General features: G+C 45.5%; 4 protein-coding genes across 8 annotated transcripts; all 4 read left to right on the top strand.

The window, feature by feature from the left end:
- Positions 1–4733: 4733 nt before the first annotated feature.
- LOC127780046 (expansin-A2) lies at positions 4734–6215 on the top strand. The gene is made up of 3 exons (XM_052307008.1): positions 4734–4987; positions 5096–5408; positions 5775–6215. Exons 1-3 carry the CDS (start codon positions 4849–4851, stop codon positions 6076–6078), a joined length of 756 nt encoding a protein of 251 aa, XP_052162968.1. The 5' UTR covers positions 4734–4848; the 3' UTR covers positions 6079–6215.
- Positions 6216–7881: 1666 nt separating this feature from the next.
- LOC127763367 (UDP-xylose transporter 3-like) lies at positions 7882–12318 on the top strand. Of its 5 annotated transcripts, none has more exons than XM_052288044.1 (7): positions 7882–8109; positions 9699–9883; positions 10214–10281; positions 10535–10667; positions 11179–11340; positions 11428–11706; positions 11938–12318. In XM_052288044.1, the coding sequence occupies exons 1-7, from the start codon at positions 7995–7997 to the stop codon at positions 12052–12054; spliced, it is 1059 nt and encodes a 352-aa protein (XP_052144004.1). In that variant the 5' UTR covers positions 7882–7994; the 3' UTR covers positions 12055–12318. The 5 variants fall into 5 exon arrangements, with proteins under 5 accessions (XP_052144004.1, XP_052144037.1, XP_052144029.1 ...); XM_052288077.1 differs by having other exon boundaries at positions 8021–8109; positions 9761–9883; positions 11938–12317; XM_052288069.1 differs by lacking the exon at positions 7882–8109 and adding an exon at positions 8838–9173 and having other exon boundaries at positions 9761–9883.
- Positions 12319–12900: 582 nt separating this feature from the next.
- Positions 12901–14897, top strand: LOC127760259 (40S ribosomal protein S26). The gene is made up of 5 exons (XM_052284486.1): positions 12901–13011; positions 13101–13193; positions 13274–13358; positions 13539–13669; positions 14655–14897. The coding sequence occupies exons 1-5, from the start codon at positions 13009–13011 to the stop codon at positions 14742–14744; spliced, it is 402 nt and encodes a 133-aa protein (XP_052140446.1). The 5' UTR covers positions 12901–13008; the 3' UTR covers positions 14745–14897.
- Positions 14898–15046: 149 nt separating this feature from the next.
- LOC127760258 (uncharacterized) lies at positions 15047–18443 on the top strand. The gene is made up of 3 exons (XM_052284484.1): positions 15047–16191; positions 17017–17338; positions 17763–18443. The coding sequence occupies exons 1-3, from the start codon at positions 15653–15655 to the stop codon at positions 17991–17993; spliced, it is 1092 nt and encodes a 363-aa protein (XP_052140444.1). The 5' UTR covers positions 15047–15652; the 3' UTR covers positions 17994–18443.

Genomic DNA, 18443 nt, shown 5'->3' on the forward strand with positions numbered 1-18443 from the left:
ATGGCCTCCTGCATGCCTCTAGGCCGACGGACCACGAGAACAGCCCGCGGGCAGCGACTCCTGAGCCGACGGATGACGGATCGACGAGACTCGACGGAAATGCCGCTTTGCCGTGCGGGGGCGCAAGCACATGGCACATGGCAGGCAGCAGCAACAGGACGCGCAACCGCGACCCGCGCGCCGCTGGTGCATCGCGTGCGGCCATCCGTCTCATCCTCCGGGATCGCGCGCGTGCGTGCGGGGTGACGTACGAGCGGTGCGGTGCGGGCTCCATCCAACCACCCGCCGCGCGACGCAGGGCAGGTTTTCGCCGGAGAGAGCGACGCGGGATGGATGGATGAGTAGGCGGGGGGGCGTGCACGGCGCCATCGGTTCGGTTGGGCCGGGCGCTATCGAGCCAATAATGAACGGAACGGTCCGAACTGGGAAGAACGCAAGCCTCTCCCACCGTCGTTACGCGCGCGGCCCACACCGCGCCATGATAGGATCCCACTTGACATGCACTTGCCGTTTCGTGTCTAGGTAAGACAGGAGTAGTTAGCTACCGTTAAGTACTACTAGCTCCCTTTCTTTGGAAATGAGAGCGAACCGCTTGCAAATTGCTTTTTTCTCGTATGATTGAGCGTGCCCTAGCTAACGCAATTGATGAGATGTTTAAGCGAGCGAAGAGCACGATTCTCCTCGACAATCATGGACAACCACCGACCGGGGCAAAGAAAACCTTCCTTCCAACCGTCATTAACCAGTGCTGTAACAACCACGAAATGCATGATGGTGTCTCTGATGATCGAGGCGGTTGGATGGATGAAGAAGATTTTGCAGCGCCCTACTGCTACGAGAGATTCTCTTCAGACGAGTAGGCGTGGTGTTCCATTCGTGCATGATGAATCTCTTTTTGTTTGGGTGCGACCTGCAGATGAGTTCCCTGGGCTTCAGTCGCCATCACGGCAAGATTTTGTGGTCCGTTTTGGTGTACTCACCACATGCTTGCTCCTCGCTCTCTCTCCATCTTCCAAACAGTCATGGCCTCTTCAGCGCATGGCGTGAATAGTTCAATGCCTTCAATGTGAGACCTGGTTCTATTATACTTCCTCTATCTACAAATAATTAAATTATTTGATGTTTAAATTTTGCCTATAATATAACGGATCCTACATTATTACTTTTCCAATTCATCCAACCATTACATTTGTTGCTCAATTTTATTTGCATAGTTGGCGTGATCTTTACTAATATGGTAAACCTATAGGACAATTTCACCCCAGCTCAATACTATACTACTGTTAAATAACCTAGAACCCCTAATATTTATGGACAAAAGGAACACTTCGCATGTTAATACCATCATTTATAGACGAAGGGAGTACTGTACATGCTAATGTCAGTGGTAAAAATTTTGACGAGCAAAAATTGGATTTAAAATTTATATTATATGGTATTTTTAACTTATTTATGATGGAAGTGGTTTACATAATCCGCCTCTACCAAAAACCACGCAACCAAGGTAAATTCGCATATTGTATGAAATGCTTATGTTGAAAGAACGGAATAGATTGAGATGAGGCGAATCCAGTTTTCAAGTTGTTTGATTTAAGAATAAGTGACATCGGATCATGGGATGGTTCGTAATCCCATAAGATTTGGGTCAGTTTTACACCTCAGAAACTAACGGACTAATCAATCCTACCCACCTCCTCTCTCTTATTGACAAATGAGCCACACCCTCCGTAAAGAAAATATAACGATTCTACCTGTCATGACAAACATATGACTAAACCATTCCATTCATAAAAAATATAGATTATCTCACCTCATTCTCAAACCAATCACGCACTTAGATTATACTCCCTCCATTACATAATATAAGGAATTTTAAAGGAACATGAGACATTCTAATACTATGAAACTGGATAAAGAGTATGTCCAAATTTGTAATACTATAATGTGTCATATTTCTTCAAAATCCTTTTTATTACGGAACGGATGGAGTACAATCCTGCCGCAGTTAGCAGTAGAAGTTGCCATAAAAGAGTCTTTGTTGTACTATTGTCTGGAGTGAAACTAAGCCCCTTTTCAAATTAGAAGTGCCTTAGAATTTAAGACTCGTGTACATCTACGCGGTTCCTACATACTTTATCGAACGTGAGTGATGGCAGATTGCAGAGCTTGCTCAATGCTCGGCTAGCTCAAATATCCGTCGGTACAGCCCAAGTAACCAACGTAAACAGGGAAAGGAAATTGTGGCGTGAACCTTATGATGCTCGGAGCTGAAAGCTCGGGACGCTTGCAAAATAAGGCGAATCAACGCATGGTAGCTAGTAGGAGATTGCCCGTGATGTCCGGGCGGCCCATGCCCATGTGCAGCTAACATGGCGTGGGGGCACGAAATGGATGGTTAATTAGTCACTTGATAGACTATTTCTTTTTGAAAGATTGGCACGCATGTTCTCTTTGAAAGGAACGGATTATGACGGGAAAGCTAACCGCGATTTTGTTTTCTTGTCCTCCAATACGTGATCTTTGAAACATCGATGGTTCCGAATTCATCACGCTATCATTTCCGCCTGCTAGGAGCGATCAGCTGCTGCCCTGTGCTGCTAGTATAAAACTTCTCCTGTTGCATGGTAGTGATAATTTACTAAAATTACGATGACATAGAAGTAATTTGTACTGTTAAACTAACAATGACGCATCTCCGAAAGAAAATTTTCAAAAGGGCTTTATGAAGTTGGTTGGGGGAATCCATTAAAACTTCGTGTTTGACCTCTGTTGTGTGCCAGCAAAGGAAGCAGGAATCACGATACGCGACACTGTCGAAAGAAAAGGTGCTACACTAAAAGCAACTGAAGAAATGCACTGCAAGTTCGCAACGTGCAGATCATGAATATACTCCCAAGCAAACCGGTGGAAGAGCGCACCAATAGTCCCATTCCTTGAGCCACTAACCAACATTTCCTGCAGGCCGATCCTTACAGGAGGCACGAGGTTACATCGATAAAATCAGGATCAGAGTAGGTTTGGAGCGAGTCAGCGAGAGACGTGTTATTGCAGCCACCTGTCACTCTGCCACATGTCACAGGAAAAAGAACAGTACTATATGCAGAGGAGATGAACGAAGAATGCCCATTCAGGTTTGTCAGAGCAAAAAACGTGAACTTGGACAAACATGCCTGCAGTTTGTCTGAAGATTTCGATTTTTATACACCTTTTTTTGATCGCCTATGTACGTGGCCATGTTTATGCCATATTGCCATGTGAAGGTGTGAACCCTTGCAAGCACCCATGGGCGTCAGGCTATATCCTAGTCCTAAATCCTAATAGTATCTGAGCTTATCATTGGGAGTTCGCACTGGTAATTTTGGCATCAAGCATGTATGCACTAGATTAATTGCTGCACTAATCCATATTACCTAGTCCTACCAAGTAAAGTTACTCGCGGCTAGTCCTACTATTGATTCTTGTATACTCCTAGTCCTACATGATTTACATAGCCGACAGAAAAATCTGGGGATAGTCACTTTGCCTGATGGTGCAATAGTGGTTTCAATCTTCAGCCTACTCTGCTGGCGCATTACAATTTACAATTGTGAGAACGGTTATGCCTTTTAAAGCAAGTTTAATAGTATAGTCCACTGCTAACTCCAAATCATCTATAGCTAATGTAATAGCCAATTCATATAATAGTTGCTTACTATACTATTAATACATGGTCCCATCTGTCATACACACATTACATCTTGGAGTCCGTGCTGCAGCTGGCTACAGATCTGTAGCTCGCTGCTCTTCTCTCTCTTTCTTTATCTCTTTAAAATATATTTATAGTTAGCTTATAGCCTGCTATTGTACCTGCTCTTACAACATCGACCGGCTCCGATTTTTCGGAGATTATCCAATGAACGAGAGATTCTTAACCGAAGAATGCAACCTTCGAATCTTGCGCTACGTCGGAAAGGTGCGAGAGGCATCCACGAACATGGTTCACACTTTAGAACGATTGGTTGTCATTCGGTCTCTTTTTCGTTTCTCGCATTAATCTACCATGCATGCAACTTGATCAACAGTTCAAGAACATAAACAAAGTGGTTTACTTTAGAGCATTTGAGCAAACTGTATCGCGTAGTCCGTGCATTTGACCATGTCTACCCTGGCACGTAAAAAAAACATAAACCTGCACGCCAAGTCATGTCATGCATGTACACTTCGTGCATGAATCACACGAGAGACAGCCCACGACGCGCAGCCACGAAGCATGGCCATCCACGATAACGTACCGGCGTGTAATCGAATTCGTGAAGCATATGTCTACATGATCACATGGTCGTTATGGTCCCTTCACACCTGCGAAATTCGTGGCCCATATAGCTTCTGCGAGCCATGTGGCAAGTATCAAAGTTCGCCGATTTCTCGTTTAAAAAAATGCTCGGTGATTTTTATTGTTTTTTTTTCTTTTGCTGCGATTAACTGGACTTGTTCCTGCAGACACACGGGCAGTTGGTGTCTCCTTGTGCGTGACGCGCGGGTCCGACGAGGCGATGCGACGAGCACTTGCATGTGCGGGGCTGATCCCCCTGATTTGTATGTGTTAACCGCCGTCGTGGCTCGTGGCCGGTGATGGTGGGCTCACCTTCCTCTCGCCGCCTTTTGTCTCCTTTTCCGGTTCTCTCTCTGTCGTTGGGCAAAAGCTATCAACGATTCTAACTGCCAAGGAGGAGTCGCCTATAAGTACCTGAGCCCGGGAGCACCGCTCTCTTCACAACCAAGCAACCATCGATTCGATCCTAGCTTAAGCCGAGTGAAGTAGCTAGCAGGACATTGTTGGTAGTGTGATCTTCTCCCTGTTTTGCAACAATGGCCTCACGCAGTAGTGCCCTGCTCCTCCTCTTCTCGGCCTTCTGCTTCCTCGCCCGGCGAGCCGCCGCCGACTACGGCTCCTGGCAGAGCGCCCACGCCACGTTCTACGGCGGCGGCGATGCGTCCGGCACGATGGGTACGTGTGCACTGCTCCTCGTAACACTTTGTTTTTTTTTTCTTTTGGACGCATTGACAAAACCGGGAGTAATCTGACTCGTGTCGTGTTGTTTGTGTACATGAAAAGGCGGGGCGTGTGGGTATGGGAACCTGTACAGCACCGGGTACGGCACCAACACGGCGGCGCTGAGCACGGTGCTGTTCAACGACGGCGCGGCGTGCGGGTCGTGCTACGAGCTGCGGTGCGACAACGATGGGCAGTGGTGCCTGCCGGGCAGCGTCACCGTCACCGCCACCAACCTGTGCCCGCCGAACTACGCGCTCCCCAACGACGACGGCGGCTGGTGCAACCCGCCGCGCCCCCACTTCGACATGGCCGAGCCGGCCTTCCTCCAGATCGGCGTGTACCGCGCCGGCATCGTGCCCGTCTCCTACAGAAGGTGAGCTCTACTTGGGTCAATGGGTCACGAGTGAGTGCCAAACTGTTTGCAACTTGAAGCCACGGGCCCCCCGTGCGGTGTGTCGGCTTCGATGGGCCGATCCCCAATCGGCTGATCAGGCCATGTGTAGGTGGACCACCCGGCAGATTTGGTTTGTCCACGATCTGTCCGTGTCGGCTGTAGGCAAAGCCATGCACGCACGACTTGACACCGACGTGGACTTGACTTCGCTGTCCCGGAATTACTTTACGCATCCCATTTCACATCCATATGATTAATCGTTGCAACAAATAGTAACAAATTACAGTTAATTCTACTGTTTCACTGAACTTTGCTTTTTTTTTTTTTTTTGCTGGTGTGTTGCAGGGTGCCGTGCGTGAAGAAGGGCGGGATCAGGTTCACCATCAACGGGCACTCCTACTTCAACCTGGTTCTTGTGACCAACGTGGCCGGCCCAGGCGACGTGCAGTCCGTGTCGATCAAGGGGTCCAGCACCGGGTGGCAGCCCATGTCCCGCAACTGGGGCCAGAACTGGCAGAGCAACTCCTACCTCGACGGCCAGAGCCTCTCCTTCCAGGTCGCCGTCAGCGACGGCCGCACCGTCACCAGCAACAACGTCGTGCCGGCCGGCTGGCAGTTCGGCCAGACCTTCGAGGGCGGCCAGTTCTGATCGAGTACTCGGCTAATTCCGTTTTTCAGTTCACTTTTCTGCAGAAATGTGTGTGTGAGATTGAGATTGAGGTGGAGGAGGAGGGAGGCCTCTTTGCTATAGTAAAAGAGAAGAGGCTTTGGCTATTCTGAGGCTGCTTATTAATTAGCACCCGCTTAGGCCTTTGCTTTCTCCCATAGGTCCAGTAGACATAAATAAGTTATCATGGAGTTGGGCATTTTTTTTTCTGCATTGTTGTAGCCTTGGTTTAAAATTTGGCAAGGCAATTTAAGGATTATATTGTAGAACAGCAGGGAGGTGGTGTCTTGTAACTTTTGTTGTTACATTGTAACCCCCCGAATCAGGCCACATGGGCCGGAGGAGTTTGTGGGGGAGCACCGGAGCACTCTTGTGCTTTTGGGACCATGAACTATGCTAGTTTATGGGTCTATGTATATGATATGTTTGTGATTTGATTATACTTTCTTTTGTCGCCTTATCAAGTACCAATCATTATTAAGTACTGTACGTAGTCTCTGAGTGATAATTTTGAAATCTTTGTGAGCGCATATTTTAATCGAAGTTGAAGGCTATTTTTGTTCGCCATTTTTTGTTGGATTGTCAGGATGATTTGTAGGCAAAAGTTCACAAGAGAATTTATATGTTGCTTCTTCAAAGTTCAAAACGATTCATGAGTGAGAAGAAAATGATTTGTGACAAAGCTTTGTGCCTTTGTCTGTTTTCAGTTCGACGTACGAAACAAATAAAACGGGCCCATATCTATTCCACCGCAGAATTCCAGCTTGAACTATCAGGCCATTACAAATTCGGCCCACTAGAGCATGTATTCTCAAAAGCAAAAGCTGGGCCATATCTATGCTACCGCAAAATTCCGGCCTGGACTTTCAACCCACTAGGAATCCGGAATACTAAAGTAGTAGTACGAAGTAGTATGCTTCAAAAAAAAAACATTTCTTTGATATGAAGTTTGTTTTGTATTGCAAAATGTGGCTTGACTATCCAGTATAAGTGTATAACTATTCTGTTCACGTATGCTGATAAAACACCAGGTAGACTGTTCAACTGATTGGTCTCACACCCGACCTAACGGCTAACGCAAGAACTTTATGCAGACTGGAATACTGGATTCATGAGTACTAAATGAGTATGTAATTAAGGGCAACAAAGTTTTTTTTATCTGTTACAAACATCTATTAATTTTTTAGGTATGATGGGTTCATCATTGACTGTTTCAAGAGTAGGCTAAAGAGCTGCCAAAGTGACAAATTGTCGTTGCAGTTCGGCCGTTGTGATGACAACGATGGCGATATCCGCTAAATTGGCCTGTGCACGGCGCGGGAATCTGCATGTCTGGTAGGTCGTCACCGTCATCAGAATTCGTTAACTTGTCTCTCCTTATGCCAAATGCTAATTTTTCAAGCCTAAAATTGCCGGGGCGGACGGTGAAATCAAAGACGAACTTGAATTTTTAGCCGCATCGTTTGACAGTAAGCCAAGCATTCAAGTTAAGTTAGATGGACTTTTTGATGGATCGATGATCGACCAACAGACTGACGTAGCTCTGTTCACTCCACCAAACTCCTTCGATTGATCAAATGACTGTTTGATTATGGAGTAGAAACTGTATATGCGTAGCATCCGACAATAAGCAAGCCAGTGAAGTCCATGAATCTGCAGTGCGGATTTGGCCGCATTCTGAAGAACTGGACGAGAAATGCTGACACCGCCTGAGACCGAGAGGCATCTGTGTCTGGCCAGAGTTGGTTGAGCCCGAACAAATCCACCAACATTTTAAGCAAGACAACGAGCAACCACCCACCACCGCACGGAGGGAGGAGGATTTCTGCCTCTCGTCGCATTCGTCCTCTCTCCCTCTCTCGGCTCTCGCGGTGGTGGCCACGGGCGCAGGTGAGGGGATGGTGGACGGCAGGATGGCCGGCACGGCGGCGGCGCTGGGCCTGTCGGTGGTGTCGTCGGTGTCGATCGTCGTCTGCAACAAGGCGCTCATGAGCACACTCGGCTTCGTGTTCGGTGAGCCCTGAACTTATCCGAGTTATCTCGCGTACAGTCTGTTTCTGTTGGACGCCATTGTTCGAGATGCCAGGAACATCTTAGCGGTTTATACTGCCTTTAATCGATGCGTAGCAGAGTCCCCGTTGTTCCCGTCTTGTGCATCGCCTGCGATAATGATTTCTGATTAAGCTCAGTGACGGAGAATGCTTTGGCCTGCGTAGAAGACAGGAGGCGGCGGTGTACGGCTTGCAAACGAGAAGTAATTTGTGAAAAAAAACTTTTATATACATGTTCTTAGCGAACTAAAAGCAAATGCTGAAAAATAAAGTTCGATAAAAATACTTCTAAATCAGCTTCAAATTTAAAGTTGAAAATTTTAAATTTTGGCTGATAAATATAAGCATAAGCGAAAAGATGAGACAAATAGTTTACGCAAGTACCTACTACAAGTATGCTTCAGTTTATGTGTCACTCGAATGGTTATAAAAAAATAAAAAAATTAAGAATATATAAATAATATGTGATATATTATTTCACAAATATATATGTTTAAATTTAAATTCAAAATTAAATGGACGGGAAGTGTCCATCCATTTTTTTGCAAAACACTGCCTGCTGTTAGGATTGGTGAGTGGCGATTGGGAGTTTTGCGCGAAAAAAAAAAACTCCTATGATGACCGTTTTATTGATAGCGGTCTTTTTGTGTAGTCCGCTTCCCCTTCTGTCTTCGCTAGTACGGTAGGAGTAGGACCCTGTCAAAACCACGCCGCCGCCGCGGCCGGAGAGCAACATGGCCGCGTGTTCGCTGCAGAGCATCCCGCCCGGATGGCGTTCCGGGGACCGGGGATATCATTACGCTCCTCAGCCTCCGGTCTCCTCTGCGCCGTGCTCCTCAGCCGCCGGTGGCGCCGACTGGTCGCCTTCGCCCCAGCCCTCGGTCCTCGTTCCACCGGAGATCTCCCCGCCTCGCGCTCGCCTACCTCGGTGCTATCGATCACCCTCTTGAGCCTACCTCGCTCGCCTACTTTGCGCTTAAAATTCCGCGCACATATCTGGTCTGTTTGCACTTTGCAGAGATCTTGGTAAGTAGATTTCGAGTCTACGAACATCTTATTCAATTCCCGCAAAAAATCCTTTAAATTCCTCCATTCCAAGGGAGGCCTAATACTATTGTTCTATTTAATGCTAGCATCTAGCACTCTGTCCGCATACATTGGACTGCGGCAGTACGAGCTTAGAGCAACGCAAATGACTAGATAAGTATGCACTCTAGGTGTTCTTTGAATTGCCTCAGTGCAGACTTGATGACCATTTTCTGAACATCTCTGCTCTGCTGCATATGTGAGTCAAATTCATGGCTCCATGGGACAATTGGAAATTGCACAACGTTACTGCTATCCTATTCATGTATTTGTTGAACAAAAATGACATCCTTCGAAAATTCAGGAAACACAAGTTGCCTGATGGACACGGTTCATTAATAAGGCACACAAATTCTATACTACTTTATGAGTACAATATGACGAACAATACCACCTGAGAAAACTAACTGTTTCCTAAGCTATATAACCATGCAAAAATCACAGCACTCTCCTAATTTCTTTCAGCTACTACGCTGACAAGCTGGCATCTCCTGGTGACATTTTGTTCCCTTCATGTGGCTCTTCAGATGAAGCTTTTCGAGAACAAAGATTTAGACCCCAAGACAATCATTGGATTTGGAATACTAAATGGCATATCTATTGGGTTGCTTAATCTGAGCCTTGGATTCAACTCTATTGGCTTTTATCAGGTTGGTTTACTCTTCAGAAATCAGGCCAATCTTGCATTTGTTTATTTTTCCTATTTTGAGATGAACATATTCATCTTCAGCAAACGACACCTGTTGGAAACTTTAAAACTTAAATTCTTGCTGGAAATTTAGTAGTTGACCTTGATTCATGCCCAATCTGAAAATCAACATGCACACAATATGTTGCCCTGATTTTATTGGGGATGGAATGACACAATTCAACAGTCTCTAGTTTCAGCCAATTCATGTTCTTTGTCTACAGACCTAACTGTGCTTGTGTAATTAGTCTACTGCTTTGTCTAAGCTATCTCACTCTATCAAATGCATCAGGTAACCAAGCTGGCAATAATTCCATGCACTGTATCTTTGGAGACTATATTCTTCAGGAAAACATTCAGGTCTGATCCAAATTTTGCCTTGTCTTACGTAAAAAAAAAAGTTTTGCCTTGTCAATTCACGCTGAAAAAAACCATTAACTACTAAATATATGATGATTGTTGGTATCCTTGTGAATACAAGCATGGTACTTGAATATTTGAATTCCTCAATACCTGTGGGTCTTGCAATCCTAATGTCATACTCCCATAAAACAATAACTTGTAGTACTATCATAAATTGAATAGACTATAACAATATTTTCACTTCATGCAGCCGGAGAATCCAAATGGCACTGGCAGTTCTTTTGTTTGGTGTAGGTGTTGCAACAGTGACAGACCTGCAACTGAATAGACTGGGATCGCTGCTGTCTCTATTTGCTGTACTCACCACGTGCATTTCACAAATTGTATCCTCTAAACAAAGTATACATTCAATATTATTTTCTTTGCACTAAAATAATGACACTTGATTCTTTGTTTTTAATAGATCAATAATCAGACATATGCATTATAGAAAAAATGGCTTTTGGTGTTAGCTCATATCAAATATATATTAATTTACCAGATAAATAGTTTCTTATATCTATTTTGATATGCATTCTCTTGCACCTAAAGTGGATGATAACTTTTAACATACTCTGAAACTCTGATAGTTTCTACGACCTCCGTCCCAAAATATGGCAACTTTTGGCTATGATGTGTCCAGATTCATAGCTAAAAATGCTTACATTTTGGGACAAAGGGAGTAGGTGTTTCTCAAATTTAAGTAGCTGATCTGATACACGTTGTTTTTTTTTCTCTCCATTTTTTTGTATCAACTATAAATATGTGGATCCAACGTAGTATATTAATTTAACATCATATCCTTCTTCTGCTATCACTATTTCCTTCCCCATACAGCTTAACCAATTTTGCTAGATGACAAACTTTATCCAGAAGAAATTCAAAGTCTCTTCAACTCAACTGCTCTACCAATCTTGTCCATACCAAGCGCTGACTCTTTTCATCATTGGTCCATTTCTTGATGGTTTTCTTACTAACCAGAATGTATTTGCCTTCAAGTACACGAGTGAAATCCTTGTGAGCATTCCCTGGCTCGATGTTCCCTTTCTTATTTGTCTTCTATCCATTATACAGTAATATATCTGTTTGTTATCTTTTTGTCAGGTATTCATCGTTCTTTCCTGTCTAATATCTGTCTCGGTAAACTTCAGTACATTTCTTGTGATCGGGAAAACATCTCCTGTAACATACCAAGTAGTAGGCCACTTAAAAACCTGTATCATCCTCGGTTTTGGATATGTTTTATTTAACGACCCGTTTAGTTGGAGGAACATATTAGGGATTCTTCTTGCCTTATTAGGAATGATCCTGTATTCTTTCTTTTGCTTGATGGAGAATAAACAGAAGGCCCCGGAATTGTCAGCTCCATTTTTCCACACTAAGGTATCAGATAGCACTTCTTTTCTGAAGCCTTAATGCTACATTTGCGACTTGCAGCTATTTTTTTCATATCTCGTCCTTGCAACTTTAGCTGACCCGTTATTTTCTTTCACTAACTTACTTTTCGTGAACGTGCAAAAGGATTGCACGTCAATATATTAGAACTTTCACTAACTTACTATAATTCCTTGCTTCTCACCCATCGGTAATCACCCTTGCTTATCAACCTGGCAGGTGAAAGGAGGTGAAGCAGGGACTCTTCTCCTAGTACAGAACGGGTCAGCTAAAGTTGCAGATGGTGTTGTGACTGAGGGCCCAATGTGGAGGTCAAACAGAGACTTGGACGCATGATCATCCCGCTCCTGCAGAAGGGATCAAGGGACTGACATATGGTCTGAAACCGGTGTAATTTTCATCGGCATTTTGCTCCAGTTCACTCCAGCTAGCTAGTTCTGAAGGCTCCTTGCTCTGCGTCCTGTACATACATATTCGGCACCTATTTTTGCTACGACTGTACATAACATGTCCACGGCTGGAATTAAACAAACATTTGCATTCATACTATTATATGAAGATTTCATGTCTGTTATTTACCCGAAGAGTAAAGTGCACAATGCGTTTGTTGGTTGGGGATGGGAACTAATCCCTTCGACATGCAAAACAGAACGAAATATTAGCGCACGATTAATTAAAGTACAAGTTCCTTTTCTTTTTAAAAATGGATTTATATGATTTTTAAAAACAACTTTCGTATAGAAAGTTTCACCAAAAGCACACCGTTTAGTATTTTGGAAAGCGTGTGGATCGAAAGAAAAATGATGAATTCACTTGTAGACTTTTAAATGGTTAGACTATGATGAAGAAACATTGCATGCTTATATTTAGGATGAAGGGAGCCACTTTGATAATACAAAATCCATTCAAGTATTTACCAAACTTTTGTACAAAAGACAAAAGTGTTCACAGATCTGCTACGCATTTGCAAACGGAGGTAGTTGTAGTAGTACGTTACGTCGGCTGTTCTGTTCCCTTCTCTGATATAAAAGCGTGTAGGGTGTTGCAAAGCGGAAAGTGGCTAATACGCTTTCGCTTATGAACCCCGTGGGCCATGGCCCTTATATATTCCTACCTGACAACTTAGACCGTCGATCCAACACACGAACGGCCAGGATGCTTTGCCGCTTCTCCCGGTTCTAGTATAAAAGGCCACTCGTGGCGCAAACCCTAGTAGAGGAGAGATTACCTTGGAGGCTTCTGAGCTCGAACCCCCCGCCGCCGCCGCCGTCGCCTCCTCCATCCGCCGCCATGGTAAGGCCTTGCTCCCCTATGCTTAACGCCTCGATTGCTTTGCGGGATCCAGCGCTGAACTGACCTCTCTTCTTGCTGCATCGGCGCAGACCTTCAAGCGCCGCAATGGCGGCCGCAACAAGCACGGCCGCGGCCACGTCAAGTACATCCGCTGCTCCAACTGCGCCAAGTGCTGCCCCAAGGTAAGGCGAAGCGAATCCCCTTTTGCCCTCTCTCGTTGCGCGCGAGGCACCCACTGGATCTCTGTGTTGATTTGGGACAGGACAAGGCGATCAAGAGGTTTCAGGTGAGGAACATCGTGGAGCAGGCCGCCATCAGGGACGTCCAGGAGGCGTGCGTGCACGATGGTGCGTTTCCTCTCCCCGCTTTTGGTTTCTTTTGCTGAATTTGTATGTGATGCGAAATCGTAGTAGAGGTTGGATTTGTGATCGCCGATAACACACTGGCGATTTGCATACTGCTGGAAATTTTTATTCTGTCTTGATATTGTTGAATTGATGGCATACAATACAACTATCTCGTTGCAGGATACGTTCTCCCCAAGCTTTACGCCAAGGTGCATCACTGTGTGTCCTGTGCAATCCATGCTCACATCGTCCGTGTCCGCTCCCGTGAGAACCGGAGGGACCGCAGGCCTCCGGAACGCTTCCGCCGCAGGGTACCTGATCCCCGCCTCTTAACTATTATATCTAGTGCTTAATTGATAGTGTAATTAGTATATCATGATCGGAACGATTTCCTTTATCTGTTACTGCAGATTTAAGAAACAAAGTCTGATATACTAATAGACGTAATGATTTTGCACAGTATTTGTAGATATCTCTTATCTGCACATATGGTCTAATATCTTTCAAGCACGCTGAAAAATTAAAATTCTTTAGTGTGCTGATTCTATGAAGTTTACCATTTAGCTTTTAGTCAAATGTACTGGCATACTTAAGGAAGTATACTCATTCAGCCAGCTTCTATAATCTGAAATCCACTGTTCTTTTTTGGAACTGCATGTCTTCCCTGATGGCAAATACTACATGTTGCCTGTGGGATAAACAGGTCCTTGAGATTCACAGCATCATTTTCACAATTGGCTGATGGTTTATGTGTAACATTTATGTTGGGGTATGTATGATATCCTACAAAAAAGCCAGCTACCAAAATTTTGTTAGGGCCTCAATCCAAAATGGCCCTAACATCAAGTAATCAATTTTCATCGAATTCAGTAGATTGTAAGCTAGCTAGTCTGTTGTTCTTTAAGGCAACCTTAATTTGTGTTAACCTGTTCTAATTATGGAATGCTGATTGTTTTGTGCCAATGCTTACAGTATCTAGCTTCTTGCTAGTGGGTTTGTGTCCCTCTTTGTTGCATCCAGAATTCAGATGTGTTTGTGATTGTATAGTAGTATCAAAGTGGCTGGCCTATGTATCAAAACCACATTAAGATATCTGCAAATATGTCCACTCATCCTAGAAAGTGATTAAGAGGAGCGCATGGTGTAGTTGCGATTGATGTGTTTAGGCTGCTGTTATTGATGGGCTCTATTGTTTGTTATTTTGATCCATATTTTTTTGTTCTTAAGTCTATTTATTTTGGAGCGATCTTAATCGTGAGATTATATGTTTCTAAACTAGTTGCCGCTATTTTGCAGGAGGATAGGCCCCAAGGCCCTCGTCCAGGTGGTGGCGCTCCCGCTCCTGGTGGAGCTGCTGCTCCTGCCCCCAACGTTGCTCGCACCTGATTGTCTCCGGAGTGATAAACCTTTTTTCAGTCGTTTCCCTAAATCTAGCATGATACCAGGGTGTTGAACTTTATCTAGGACCAACCTGTTCTTTTTCAAATATCGGATCTGCTGTTACTGGTTTCATCTTTACTAAATGTGGTTTACCATTTATTCGATTCGTTCTGTTCCTACTCACGCCGTGTCAGACGTTATGTGCCGTGTGAGTTTTTGTCTGTTCCTGCTCATGCTTGTGAGAGCAACATCGTATGTTCTCCTAAATCCCGAGTATGTTACTTTTTCTTTATATTCAGCCAAGTGAAACACAATGGATGCTCAATGTACGTTCCTGACCAAAATCCAGAACTCTAAAGGCCATCTTTGTGCACGAAACTCTGCTGATCGGGCCAAACCGCTTGGCTTTTGGTTCAAGCTTTTTAAAAAACTGTAACTGAATTTTACATTTTTTGTCCAGATTTGTCTGGCTTATGTCAGTTTATCTCGCGGAATCCGACGACAGCGATGGATTGTGAATCCTGATCCGGCAGTCCAACTTGAATCAGACACCATATAAGATGCCTTTTGGTGGGTTGGAAATCATTTCCATTTCTAATTAGCCAAACATTGCCTCAGGCTGTGAGCCTGTGACCCCACCGGTCAGTCGGCCACCGCCACCTTTGCGCCATACTGCCTCCCATCTCTCTTGTCAAGTCGTCAGCCAGCCAACCTGCCCCGTCGTGCCTCCACTTTCCCACCAATTTAACACGATTCCAAACCACGGACTCCATCTGGACCGTCCACCAGCGCATCCCACGGTCACCTCCCGTCCCCACGTTTTTCTTTACACCCACGCAACCACCACCCAACCTCAAGAGAGCACGTCGCGTCGCGGGCTCGCAGCCGAGTTGATCTGCCGATCGGCCGGCGGCATGACGGCGACGTCCAGGGCGCCGCGGCGGCCCCGCGTCCGCGCTCCCGCGCGCGCGCCGCCGCCGACCCCGATCCGGACGGCGCGCGGCGCGCGCTCCGCGGCGGCCGACGAGCTCGTCCTCGCCGAGTTCCTCGAGGCCTCCCTCCGCGTCCCGGACCTCGCCCTGCCGCCCAAGACGAGCAGCAGGCGCTCGTTCCGCTACCCCGCGCCGCCGCCGACCCCGGACGTCCTCGCGGGGGCCCTCCTGTCGGACCCCGACCCGGACGCCGCGCGGACGGCTGTCGGCGCCGCCGCGGAGTCCGGCGCGTTCCGCGTGGGCGGCGCGGTCGATGCCGGCGAGGTGCGCGCGGCCGTGGAGGCGGCGGAGGCGGTGTTCCGGGCGCCCGAGGAGGTGAAGCGGGAGCTCGGGAGGTGGTTCCGGAGGAGGGATCGGGTGGCCGGTGAGGAGTTCTACTGGTTCCGGCCGGCGACGGCGAGCTCGGATGACGACCGGGTGCTCGATGCGGCGCTGCCCGGCTCGACGTACCAGGTGTTCAGGTATACACGTACGCCACATTCCGCCTGCGCTTTTTATGCCGCTATATGTAGTAAGTTTTGTCCTTTTCTCGCCTCGTCCACATCAAACGTAGGTGCATACTTGAAGAGAGTTTCAGAATTTGAGCGGTTTTAGAAGCCGATTTTGATCGGATAAAATACGTGCGCACTTAAAATTATGCAAAAGGATCAGTTTGGTCATACTTGCGTTTTTGTTAGCTCTATTGAACTACTCTCCACTGGACTGGACTGAAGAATATCTCACTTGCTACCGTTCTCTCGTCGATGTCAATTGGAATGAGCTGTAGTCTGTAGAGGGTACGGAACTGTGTACATCTGTTTTGAGTACCCCAGAGCCTCCGGTAACCGTTGCAACTTGCAAGGAATGGAAGGCCCATTTAGATGTAGAGAGCGAGCTAGAGAAAAAGGCTGGCACCTGAAATGTTGCAGGGGTACAGGCACAGCCCATGCAAGTATGCGACAAGAAATGTTGTGTGGTTTTCTTTTGAAGGCGTGGATGCTGTCTTGTGGAGTCATTGTCAAACTCTATACAACATGCCGTTCCATCACTTATTTTGTTCCAATTTTGATGTTTCGGAAGAAAATATCAGTGGAACAATAATAACCATAATATTCTGTTTCTTTAGCCTGAGTGGGATTTCCGCTGATTCTTAGCGCAGTTGTCAAAAACTCAAAATACACCAAATAAACATAGCCATGAATGTCGAAAATTCAATGGATATGCGAACGGGCCTGTTCTACAATAACCCCATTGGGACTTTCATAATGGAATTTTTGTGTACTTACATCAGATCCTTCACTTCCTAGGGAAAAGATGGAGATTGTTGCATCCAAAATGGAGGATCTTGCACAATGCGTTATGAGAGTTCTATCTGATAACGCCAGGAATCCTGAAGACTCTGCTCTGTCTACAGGGGCCGCGTCAATACTATGTCTGACACTATATAACTGTAACAAGTTGAAAACTCATTGGAGTGAGTTTGGCAGCACCAATCCTCCAAACTCGTACGCTTTGAGCATCCACCTCTCTGGACGAGACCAGGAAATTTGTCTGCGGAATCAGAGCGGGTCAACTTTCTTCAGTTTGCCGGCAGGCTCTATGCTTGTTACAATCGGCAAGCAGATTCAGGTATCAACAGAACCATTGCTTATTACCATATTACTTATTGTAATTCTAACGGAAACTTACTAAGAGTCCTTTTTTTTTTCTACTCAGAACTTGCTAAATGAACTCTTAACCAATGAATTGAAATTTTCTTATACGCACTGAACATTTGCATCATCCTTTATATACTATCACCGTCTCATAATTTCATTGACATGGTGGTCCTTGAATCCTTACCCCAGGTCTGCCTTGTCAGTACATTTTCGTAAGTATTCGGTGCCATATATGGGATCAATCCAATCCATGTAGCCTTTGTAGGCTAAATTCTAATTTTCTATCTCATCTTTCAAGACTGTAATATGAGCAATGGGCAGTGGTGCTTGCTGTATACACAGTTTGATCCTTCCATGTGTGGAATGTGACACAGTTTTGCTATGTGCGAACTCAGGAATGGTCCAATGGGGAGTTCAAGAATGCTGTTGGTGAGATACTATTTGAGCTGACTGATGAACCAAACCCGTTCATTTCCCTGGAACTCTTGTACTCACCGGGTCACCTGCGTCTTCCTGATGTTGGTCGACACGCAAGATGCATTGACCATCCCAAGACTGTTTCTTTCAGGGACCAGATTTTGGTTGCTCTGGTTCTGCTCGTTTTCTTCTACCTCTTCTGGAGATAATTGTACCCAGGTTTGCTCATTAATCATGCCCTCCTTTGTCAAGGCAACGAAGCCGTGAGGTCAAGTGTCCTAGAAGGCTTATTTTTACAGCTTTTCTTGGACTTAGCTTCATGTACTTCTTCATTAATCGTGGGGGAGAGCACCGCACGGGTGGCGGTGATGACAGGTAGTTTGAGTTTTTGCCTCTGTGGTTTCAAATTCAGATTTTGTTGCTGTTAAACAATACGTGATAGAGTGGATATCCAACTTGAAGAAAATGATACTGGGTGGATTTTGATTTGTTGATTGAGGCTTGATTTTGCTGTTGAGGTATTGTTTGGAGGTGAGATTTTTATTCTATTACGATGGAGGAGTTGTTTGTAAAGGTGCAAATGTTTTTATGCTTCACAAAAATATATTACAATATATGATATTATTGCCATGACCATGTGAAAATTGTTCATTGTATGC

This window comes from Oryza glaberrima, chromosome 1, assembly GCF_000147395.1.
Source record: "Oryza glaberrima chromosome 1, OglaRS2, whole genome shotgun sequence".
Lineage (NCBI taxonomy): Eukaryota > Viridiplantae > Streptophyta > Magnoliopsida > Poales > Poaceae > Oryza > Oryza glaberrima.